The following is a 12,201-nucleotide window of genomic DNA, read 5'->3' on the forward strand; positions in this document are numbered from 1 at the left end:
CTAAAAATATTTTCAGACCCTTCTTAAAAACTTGGTGGTCAGGTAAAATCAAAGTCCTTTAAGTCTAAAACACTCAAAGTTTTGTCAAAGAGCGTAAAAACATTTAATTTAGATCTCAAAACTGTCTATAATACTATTAAAGAGTCTTTACTGATGTTTATGAGCCCTACAAAGACAATAAAAAGGTGCAGGGTCTTCTTAGGATGACACATTATGCCAAGCAAATAGTTTATTCTTTTCGTAGTAACTTCAGTCTGCAGTTAACATTTTTCTACTGTGATTTAATCATGTACATCTGCTCAGCGGTTTCCAAACTTTCATCTCTGCTTGCTTGTTTTCTGATTAATTATTTAAAACATATAGACAGATGACAAATCAAAGGGAGCAGAGAAACATAACAAGTGCAGATGCTTCCATGCTGCTTAAAGTGTATAAAAAGGTGTTGATTTACATGTTGTGGTATTTGTAACCACCAGATCTCATCCAAACTGAGCACCTCTGGCAGATTTCAGCCATGTGTGTTAGATAACGCCCTCAGCTTAAGCTGCAACACCAAATAATGGAATGTCTTTGGAATTAAAGGTCGCGAACCACTATGTGTGCAATAGCAGAAAAGAGATGCACATAATGAAATCTGCTGCTCTCTGTATGTTTATATTTGTGTGTAAGAGTGACCAGAGGCGTTGATGATGCAGAGTCCTGCGAGGCTGCTTTTGTCACTGTGTGTCAGGCCTCCTGAATGCGTCACGACTGAGCGATGGTGTGTTTCTGGGTGTGTGTGTGGACCTCTGGAGAGCACCCTTGGCCCAGCAAGCAGTGCGGGAGGCGGGGCAGGGAACACTTGATAGTACGTGTGTGTGTGTGTGTGTGTGTGTGTGTGTATGTATGTGTTTGCTCGGATGTCATGCCTCAAGTGACGGGACAGACAAGCTGATATGCTCCCTAGACCGTTAAGGAAGCCTTTTTTAATGTATGACAGCTAAGTCAGCACAGAGACAGCTCTCCCAGTGGTCTGGCCCTGGGCACTGACACACACATTTATACACAAGTACACACACACACAGACAGACAGGCTGACAGAAACAAACCAACACACAACACAGCTTAGCAGCACACACAGCCTGAATGGTCACAGAGCCTCCACAGGAGATGCAGTACGCTAACGAGGCAATGTAAGTCCGCTTCCAATTTCATTCCAGTTCTATGTACATACACCAAAGAGTCTTCAGTGCAGCTGCAAGGGATGCTTCTCGGACTCTGACGTCTCTCACACATCTCTGCAGGTTTTTTAAGGGAAAGGCACAACTTGTGAGGGAATATTTTTGCTGCTCTTGTGTTTTTTTAATGTATCCTTGAAATGCTGCTTGTGTAATACACGCCGTGATTCAGATACAGCGGACGAGTCAAGTGTCGGGCAACGTTAACTGCATGTATATCCAGATAAAAGCGTCATAATCTTTTGTTTATTCACTCCTAGGAGAAGTAGGACAGAAACTGCCTCAAGTAATGGATGCTTGGCTTCAAAAACTATGTGCCAGCATGTGTCCCTGCGTGACAGAGCGAAGCATGTCTGCTGCTGCTGCGCTTGTTATAAATGTGGAGGTGACCTGGGAATATCTTCTACTTGTTTGAACTCTATCTTCACGTGGAGTCATAGTTGTGTGTGATGTTTTGGGGTTTTTTTCACCCTGATCCTGTGCACACTTTCTCTGATCCACAGCAGAAGAGCAGATTGATTGTCAGCTGTGTGAGTTCAAAGAGGCACTGTGTTTATTAGTTTGGCTTTTCGTGTCCGCCTCTGGTCAGTATCCTGCTGACTGAGAGTGAAGATGCAGCATTTAATCACATCTCTGGGCTTCTGTCTTAAAGGGCACAAAGAACTTGTGCATCACCATAAGGGCAGCGCTGCGAAGCTCACTGAGTCCAGTTTACAGGCCACTGGTTGCCTGATTGTTTACATGTTCTTGGCAGAAACTGACATTTAAAACCTCTTGAGCATTCGCCCCAGGGTTCAGAACATAAATTAAAGTAATAAATGCACAATTTTTGCAGAAATGCTGAAGGGGTGTCTGGCTATTTTTAAAAATACCCATAGTATATAATACGTTACCTTGCAGGAGATGTGTGCGTGATCCACCAGGATGTGTTGGCCGTGTGTTTGGATCTGAGGCCTTATATGTATATGTGAGCCTGCAGCGATGATGTAAGTCACCGTGCCTTCATCCATAAGTGGAGAAAATGAGATGCTGGCAGGTTGAAGAGGAGGTGGAGGAGGAGGAGAGGAGAGATTAGCTGGAGCTGTGAGGTTATGCTTCTCTGTGCTGATGACTCACCTCACAGCACATGGAGAGAAAGCACTGCGACAGCGCCGAGGTGTGACTGTGTGTGTGTGTGTGTGTGTGTGTGTGTGTGTGTGTGTGTGTGTGTGTGTGCGTGTGTGCGTGTGCACGCGTTTCATTACTCTTGATCTTCTTGGTGCAGTGCATTCATGTGAAGAGGACTTTCTCTGTGAACTCCTCTTTGTTTGGTGCAAAAGTAATAAATCACGGTGTTACAGCGGTAGTGGTTCTTAGGGCTTCCGTCCAGGTTCGTCTCCTCTGGGAGCAGCCTCCGAGTCCTACAAACCAGCTCGGATTGTGCCGTGCAGTAGAAAATGGACAAGCAAGTCTAAGGACACGAGAAAGAAGGGCAGCCCCATCTGTCCTATTTACTCACGATAAAAAAAAGTACTTTAGTGTGTTACTGGCGCACACGTGTGCCTGAGCGTGTCTGCGCGAGCGTGCAGGTGTGTGTGTGTGTGTGTGTGCACGGCGTACAATAAAAGATGTCAGCGGTGGGTTCTCATGTGAGAAGGGTAATGATGGGGCAGGCTGCTCAGAGCCATTACTGTGGAGATGCAGGGGGGGGATGCCAATGTGAAATCAAAGTGCTGCAGTGAAGTGTGCATAGAAATGCAGTGGGCTTCAGACTGCAGCACCAGCCACTGACCCACTGGTGTGTCAGTGCTTCCCCACTGACACACTACCACTGGTTTCCATAATGTGTCTGTGGATACGAAGGAGCGAGACAAGGAGAGAAGCCGTGGTGATGTGTGGCCGTGTGTGTCCTTAGCAGTTTTCTCATCCACTAATGGCCGCTGTGCTGTACATGCCTGATAATGATGATGTGTGGTGTCTGATTAATCCGTTATCTTAACGGCGTCCTGGTCAATGGGAGATGACACAGTGCTTTGCTCGTAGGTTTGTTGGAGCGCAACTCTGCTCCGGGGATTCCATTAGTGGTGTATTAGTTGAATGGTGATAGGATTCAAGATGCTGCTAATAGGAAGCAGTGACATTACTGCCAGCATGCAGCCAGGATTCAATATAGATGTTTCCTGTATGATAAAACTGAATTATTCTACACAGTATAAACCGACAGTGAGGTAACATTATCCTGCTGGAACAACACAACTGAGTCTTTCCAGAATAAACCCTATGACCCCATGGTTTTGTTTCAAGGTGTAATTGTTATTATCACCTCTTGAAGTCCCACTAACACCAAAAACTATCAATTGAAACCTTAATGTATTATCAATTACACACAGTTTTATTGGGATATTTTGTGCATTTGAGATTAAGTTTTTTTTCCCCCTCCAATTTCCCATAAGAATTAATACAGTTCTAATTAGGTTTTCATACATTTATTCTGCTGGCAAAAGCAACAACTGAAATATACTGACTCTTAAAGAACACAAATCAGCCCAAACAATAGCACAAATATGTGCGTTTTAAACTGTTAGAGGCTTATTGCATGATATTGTGGGTGTTTTGAACTGCACTAATTCCCCAGTGTACACTCTCTCAACCACTGAACCCTGTGGGAAAACAGGCTGGTTTCAAACATATGTAAATACATTTAAAATTCATACAAGTGTATCATTGTTTTCTTTTTTAAAAAGATTTTAATTGTAGTTTTAATTTCTGTACACAGACAACATTAAAATCCTTCTCATGAGCAGGTACTGGATGGATGATTACAAATGAACACTGGATGAATTTAGGTTCCTTTAATGCCCAGAAGGCTTTTCTGCCTCCATTCACCCAGAAATAACTAGCTGGCAACCACGAAAAGGGCTGTTTTACATTTCAGAATAGGCCTGATGTTCATTTTCAGTGTATTATATCAGCTTTGCTGTAAATACTATGATTTTTTTAATAACTAAGCCCCTATAAATGTGGGTATTTATTTTAGAAATAGTGACATTTATCGCTGTTTTAACTCTTTTCAAGTATTAATTGTGTATATATCCACAGACTGTATTTGCACAGACAGTTCTCTGTATATACACCCTGCATTCGACAAAGGCAGTATTATACTGTCGGTTCTGTGGGTTAGGATGCTTCCATCCACAGAGCACTACAGCATCATGAGTGAATACATTTTTAGCAACATCGACCACAGAGGGATTTGCTGCCATGACCCCAGCAGTGTCAGTTCATCATCTGTTTCTTTAGCTGTACAGTGGAAATCTGTTGGAGGACGCAAATACTAAAGTTGATTTTCAGTATCTGCTTCATTCTGATTTTTCCTAATTAACAAACGACATAATCCTTTTATCACAAAATGCTTGCATCCTTTATTTTCCGTGTTGTAACATTGTATTGCTGTCAGCAGATTAATCTACTTGTCTGGCCTCTCAGACCTCTTTTGTTGCTCAGCATCTTTGTTTTAGTCTGTCTGATCTAATGAGGGTGAAAAGCACACTTCTCAAACTCAGGTAATAGAAGCGGCTCTCTCCTCTAAGACTTCAAAGACAAGACTAATCGACCGAGTGTGAAGCTTAGAAAGGCACCAGTGTGTCAGTCTATTGACTGAAAAACAACCCACGCCGGCCTCTGTTTGCTGCTAATGACAGGTGGAGTGGGTAAAGTCCAATGAGGCACAGCACCTCCATGAATTCAACGAACTCTACGTGACCGAATAATGAACAGACGCTCTGAGACACATATTCTCAGTGTAAAACGGGAAAATATGTCAGTTTAGCTGTAGATTAGTTAAAGTCATAAACTTAGAAGTAAATGCTGCTTCCAATAAACTATACGCTAAATTCAAGATAAACTATTTTATTCTTTCAGATATAGGGAGAAATATCCATCACCATTTAAACTAACAAAAAACACAACTCTTAATTCATATTTGAGGCCCTTTGTAGCAGTAATTTCATTATTTTTCAGTAGTTTCAGAAAGTCAGAAAGACCAAATGCACATAAATATCCTTAAAAAGCTGGACGTGGCTTATATTATTAAAAAATATGGTTGTAACAGTGAGGCGTTCAGGGGGTTTACAATCCACTGACGGAAATCTAATACAAATGCAAGTCCAATACTAATGTAATAATTCACTTGAAAGAAGTTCAATAAAATAAATACAAGAAGTGTCTCCAGTGAAATAGCCAAGTAAAATTAGCTCAGCTGAATAAGTCTGTTACTGTGTTGAACGTAGGGAGGGTTCAGGTGAAGATTAGGGGACAAACAGACACAGATCTGGTGGTTTTGGCATCATTTTAATCCCTGCTCTTAAATCCAACTGTGCTTTGATTGATGAGCAACTGTGAACCTGTAATCTGTCTTGTAATATGCATAAATACAGCTGACTTAATGGGGTGTTTAGTAGAGGACTGGATTTTTGCATAATTTGGGGAATGTGTTGAGCAGTATTATGGGCTGTATTTAAGCAGTTTGCCACTTTATGAGTGATAAGATCCTTTTCTTTAGTAAATCAGTTTAGTGGTGACGTGTGTGCAGGAATTGTTTTTTTTTTTTTCACTGAGTCAACTATGAATGTGTGACATTTGTGACCAAGCTAAGTGCGAAAATGTTACAATCTCAGTGTATTCACATTTTACACACGGTACAAAATAATTGCACCATAACATCACACATCAACAGTATTCAATGTGCTCATTTCTAAGCAAATTTCAAACAAACAGTGTATTTTTAAAAGCCTTTCTGTGTGGAGTTTTCTTGGTTAGGTTTCCCCTGGATGCTCAGTCTCCTCCCACAGCCTAAACACCAGTACTAGAGACTCAGAACTGCACTGCTCTAAGTGTGATTCTAAGTGTGAACTGGTGTTTGTCTGTTATGTTTCAGCCTTGTGACAAACTGCCAAGTCTAATCAATCACCAGCTGTATCTTGTTGCCACTATTTACACATATATGGTCATCAGCACAAAGCCAACAGACAGGCTACAAAAGGTTTACTATCTCTGAGTATACTGTGGGTGTTTGGACTAGTTTTTTATTAGTGTAGTATTGTACAACTTTTTTTGTCTTTGCAAGTTACTAGTAATCAGCAATGGCCATTAAAACATCTCCAGTTAGTGTTTGCATTCACAGTAATTTCACTTTACATTCACATTTTACTGGGTTTGACAGAGTATATGCGCTGTGTACACACTATGTGGCCTTCTCACTGCAGAAACTCAAATGGTGCAAACATTTTCAGGAATGCTCTTGTAATCGGCGTTCCAGCTTTTCAGTTTCCATTGTGTGCAGCATCCAAGAGCTCCGAGTTTACCAAAACAAACAGTAGCTGCTGGTTGTAACTCCACTTCTATGAGCTCATAGGAAATAGAGCAGTAGAGCGTTTGTTATGTTAGTTGATATGATGGCTTTTATGTCGAAGATGGCGGTGTTTGACAAGCACATCCAGAGGGCAGAAATGCTGCTTCTGCTCAGAATTTAACCAATTAGTGTTTTTTTTAAGGGCAGTACAGAATTACATAGTCTGGAGAACTTACTTTTTTCCCCTCCTAAAATGGCAGCGAGAGAGATTCTACAATCCGAACACACACAAAGACACAGGCCTCAAATTTAACTCAAATCTTTAGAAAACCATTGCAAGAAAAAGAAAAGTTAATGCACATTTCGTGTTGCTACTGCTTCTATGTGAATATTACGAGTGGGTTTAACATTTGAGGACCCTTATTGTTCAGCCAGGTAACATTCAACTATGTCTGTCATCTCAGATAAAATGTCCAAGAATTGTACAGGTTTTCCCTGTTTTGACTGCCTATGAATGTATACATTAAATCATGCAGATCAACATATGTGTGGTAAACATTCAGTCAGATGGTCGCCACAACCATCTGCAGATGCTATTAATATGCAAAGCGTAACTTCAGCCCTTACTACATTTGTCGAGGCATCAGATTTGAGATGGGCAGATTCTACCTCAGATGTACGTTCCTCTGGTGCAGTTTCAGTTTTAAACATCTTTTTGCATCACACTGCCCTGATGTCTCATACAGAATGTGCAGTGTGCATATTCTCCATTTTTTGCTGATGATGCAGATGAAGATCACTTTTTGTTGATTTTTTGTTAATAATAATAAACACATTTTACTGCCATTTATAGATCTTATGGATTTTTTAAAATCAAACACGATGGATATATGGCATTTGTTTGAGTGCCCTCATTGCTCCATGAGGCTCAAGAGACAAAGTGGGCCCAGTAATTGCAGGGTTGGGAATCCCAGCTCCTCCTGTCCATGTGTCAGAGAGTGTTTGGATAAGATACCCAGCTCCAAGCTGTGTCACCATTAGTGTGTGAGAGTGTGTTCAACGGGTCATGAGAGGCAAATTATAAAGCGATTTGTCCATTAGAGAAGAAATGTACTGAGTAGAGGTGCACAAGAAATGTCCTAACACGGGGTTAAATGTAACACGGAATCTTTTATGTAGTTATGCAGGTTGGAGCAGTGTGTGTTTCTGGTCAGATTATCACACTGCCAGAAGAGGGTCTCCCACACATTTTTTTAGAGCTCAGAGGAGATCTATAGCAAAAGGTATTTTGATTGTATTTAAGTACATTTCTTTGCCATACTTGTTTTTCATTTGCGTGTAAGGTACAGAATCAACCTTATATTATCTTGATAACCATCTAAAGCATAGCAAAGCAACCCATAGAAAGTACTTGCTACATTTTAGAAAGACCTACATAAAGTGATAGAACTAAGTCGCCCAAAGCGTTCAACCATATTTAAATGAAATAACAGATTCCATCCATTATCTACACACCGTTTAATCCTCTGTAGGGTTGCAGAGGAGTTTATCCAAGACAAACAACCAAACATTCTTACATTCCTACGGACAATTTAGAATCACCAGTTAACCTCAGCATGTTAAGAGCAAGAGCTTTGTGTTATTGCACTCAGAACATTCTGTGCTGCAAAATAGTCTGACACTGCGAGACTGACTGGCCCATGGGTTGAGTTGTAAAATATTTCTTCCACCACTTTCAGTGAAATTGTACAAGAATAGTTGGCCTCAAAACAAACTTCGAATGTTCATGTGAAACATAGATGCGTATGTAGCTTGTTTAAAAAAAAATTATGAATCTACCGAACCACTGTGTGTTAGCTTTTGCCCTGCTTTCATCTAAGCACAGTCCATTTACACATCTGCTGCTGTTTTGTCACTTTAGTGGGATGGACGCTTGTTTGGATGTCACACATGTTGTAGGTCATAATTTACTCACTTAAGACCAATTAATGTTTTCTCCGTCCTGTTGGAAACCGGGACAGGGATGATTTCTCCAGTTATCCTGTGCTACGTCTGCCCACTGTATCTGTTACACTTTAGGAATAACATGGTGCTATAGCTCAATTTGTAACCAGCTACTATTATCCCAGTGTGTTTTTTTGTCTTTGATATGAGGGACAATGTGACTGTCTTCAAAATCTGTATTTTTCTGCACACATGGATGCAGAAATCATAAATATTCCACAGCAGTTTGCTTGATTTTGCTTTAACTGATATTCAGATAATATTTTCTCTGTATTTGTTTTAAGTTTTCCGATAAATTTGGTTTTGTTCTGGTGCCGTTTCTGTCACTTTCATGGGATGGAAACTGTTTGGATGTTACATTTTATGTTTGCCATGTTATATTCGCTAAAGGCCAATTAATGCTTTCTGTGTCTGCATGGATACATTTAAATCACAAAATGCTTGCATCCTTTATTTTCCGTCCTTTACACGTAAATGTTCATCATCAACCCTAATCAGCGAAGGCCTGCGAGGTTCTGTGAAGTAATGTCTGCTAGACTTTGGAGGAGCTTTGATCTGAACATGCTTTTCATCAATAGAACCCAAACACAGTCGAAAGTAGTAATTTCTCCAGTTATCCTATACTATGTCCATCCACTGTGCTGAATACACCTTAGGAATAATCACATAAAAATAATGCTAAAGCCCAATTAGTAACCAGCTACTATATCCCAGTGTGTTTTTCTGTCATTGATGTGAAGGAAAATGTGACAGTCTGTGTAGCAAACTGATGCACACCTGCTGTAGTTTGAATAGAACCATGTGCACATACGCCATTTGCTTTTGAAGTCTGTATTGGTCTGTGAACATGATGCAGAAAGAATGAACTGACCATAACTCTACCCCACTGCAATTTACTTAATTTTGCTTAACTGATATTCAAAGAATATTTCTCTCTGCTTTTGAACTCAGTCTGGTTTTGATCTGGTGCTGTTTTCCATCACTTTCGAGGGATGGAAGCTGTCTGATGTTGCACGTTTCTTGTTTGTCATAATTTATTCATTAAAGGCCAATTAATGCTTTCTGAGCCTGTGCACACATGCTGTAAATTTCATTATCCACTCAAATCGGCGAAGGCCTGTGACGGTCTGTGCAGGCCCTTTTGTGTACCTGTAATTGAAGTAGTTGCTGTTGCACTTTGGAGGAGCTTTGATGTGAACATTTTTTTCATCGATGGAGCTCAAACAGAGTTGAAAATAGTGATTTCTCCAGTTATTCTGTGTTATGTCCGTCCACTATATGTCAGGAATAACAAGGTGCTATCGCTCAGTCTGTTATCCAATACTACTTATATCCCAGTGTGTTTCTGTCTTCGATATGAAAGGAAATATGACTGTCTTTGCAACAAACCGATGCACACCTGTTGAAGTATGAATAGAACCTCGTATTCTCTATCTGCTTTCAAAGTTCAAAACGGTCTGGACACATGGATGCAGAAAGCCCTGACTCTGTTCCATTGCATTTTACATGATTGTGTTTTAACTGACGTAAAGATATATTCTCTACTTTTTTTTTTTTACGTTTGATCTAGTTTTTATCTGGTTCTGTGTAAGGTCACTTTCGTGAGATGGAAGCTCTCTGGATGTTTCATGTTCATCCTGATTTATTCACTAAAAACCAATTAATGCTTTTTGCGTCTGCATGGGTAGACGCGAATTTTGTCATTCACCCAAATTGGCGACGGAAGGCCTGCAACGGTCTGTGCAGACCCTTTTGCGTACCTGTAATTTACGTAGTTGCTGTCACACTTTGGAGGAGCTTTGATGCAAATGTGCCATCCATCACTGGAGTCCAATCACAGTAGAAAAAGGAATAATTTCTCCAGCTATCCTGTGCTAGGCAAACATGGTTCTATAGTACAGTCTGTAACCAGCTACTATACCCATGTGTGTTTTTCTGTCTTTGAAATGTGACTGTTTGTGTAACAAACCGATGCACACCTGTTGTAGTGTGAATAGAACCATGTGCTTTCAAAGTCCAAATTGGTCTGAGCACACAGATGCAGAAACCATGAAACCACTCTAACTCTGTTCCATTGGAGTATGTTTGATCTTGCTATTATTAACAGATATTTCCTCTATTTTTTGATATTTTTGTTCCATCTGGTGGAAACACAAACTGTGATCCGGTGTATTAGGACCCTGAAACAGAAGCAGCTGAATGAAAATCAACTATCATTCATTTATTAGGGGAGATGGGGGGGGGGGCCTTAGGAGAAAGTGAATTTCTAGTTCCGCCCCTGGTTCTCCTTACTGCTTCCCGGAAGTATTGCATAATACTCGACTTTCCACCAAAAAAACCCCTAAACAAGTAATTAAACCCAAACTTTCTACTTCCTAACAGATGCTACAACTGAGCACCTCTAAATGAATCGGTCCCCCCTCCCCTCCCCTCCCCTCCTCTCCTCTCCTCTCCCTCTGCTCTCCTCTCCTCCCTCCCTCCCTTCCAGTCTCTCCCCTCTGACTACACTGTACACACACTCTCTCCCCTACCTCACACACACGGACGCCTGGACGCTGCAGCGTTTTTAAGAGAGTGTTTCCAACCCCGGATAGGAGGGAGGAGGCAGGAGGACGGAGATAATGTCCACATCCTGACCGTGTTAATTCTAAGAAAAGAAAAAGAAAAAAAAAACACACCAAAAAAAAAAAAAAAAAAAAACAGCAATCGGATGGATCGGAGGTGTGTTTGCGGGCGCTGAAACACGGTCAGAGTGTCATTGCAGACATGGGTCGCAGCGGTACGGCACCTTTCGCTCAGCTCCTTGGGGAGTGTTTTCACTGTCAGTCCTTCAGCGCTGGAAATGGCGTTGTGATGCTGAGCACGGAAGACGCAGCGGAGGCGGATGCCAGGGAATAAAGAAATATATGATCACCTGTGCTTTTCTTTGGGTTGGATTTTTAGTAGCGGTGGACAGTACCATGGTGAATTACCAGAAATACATTACTGTTATGCAGCTGGCTCTGGGGGTGACCGCCTCCAACAAAGAACATTGTCTTCCACCCAGGAAGCGAATGTGGTGAGTATCAATCTTGGTGCGGATGATGGTGATGGTGATGTGATGCAGGTTGGAAGACAGAGAAGAAAAAAAAACAGAGAAAGAAAGGGGAAAAAAGGGGGGAGAGAAAAAAAACCGGGGGGGTAGCCGCGATGAGCCGAACCGTCGCCTCCCACATCTCGTCAAATGATGAGCGGGACACGGAGCCAAAAATGCGCCCGGCTCACTCTCCAAAATGACATAATATTCCTGTCAGACACTGCAGCCTGTCTGCACCATGTTGCAATTATAACAAACCTACTGTGGCCCACACACACACACACACACACACACACACACACAGTATAGGTAAGGCAACTACACTCCGCATGCTGGGGAGTTTGTGTGCGTGCCCGTGCGCGTGCATGCGAGCGTGTGAAGACCGTGTCCTTCCTTCTCCGTTAGTTTGTAAAGTTGAATGCGTATGGGATGATGTCATAGCCTCATCACTGTTTCTTTCTTTGCCTCCAACTTCATGTGCTTCTTGGTGTTACTCTCAGGCCTCCTCCACCGCACCGCTGCTCTCACTGGAACCCATCAAGCTAACCATGTGGTAAACCATCACCCCCCCCCAC

The 12,201-nt window shown here is 41.6% G+C and overlaps 1 protein-coding gene across 9 annotated transcripts in view; it reads left to right on the forward strand.

The window, feature by feature from the left end:
• tjp1b (tight junction protein 1b) overlaps window positions 1-12,201 on the forward strand; it is a 70,445-nt gene that overhangs the window by 1,332 nt on the left and 56,912 nt on the right. For 3 of the 9 annotated variants that reach the window (XM_055007494.1, XM_023284102.3, XM_023284111.3), the window contains exon 1: window positions 11,056-11,608. The exons of the other annotated variants lie outside the window; for them this stretch is intronic. In XM_055007494.1, the coding sequence (XP_054863469.1) occupies window positions 11,457-11,608 (152 nt within the window). In that variant the 5' untranslated portion in view covers window positions 11,056-11,456. Of the gene's footprint in view, window positions 1-11,055; window positions 11,609-12,201 lie in introns of those variants that run through there. 9 annotated transcript variants of the gene reach the window in all.

Source organism: Amphiprion ocellaris, chromosome 3 (assembly GCF_022539595.1).
Source record: "Amphiprion ocellaris isolate individual 3 ecotype Okinawa chromosome 3, ASM2253959v1, whole genome shotgun sequence".
NCBI lineage: Eukaryota > Metazoa > Chordata > Actinopteri > Pomacentridae > Amphiprion > Amphiprion ocellaris.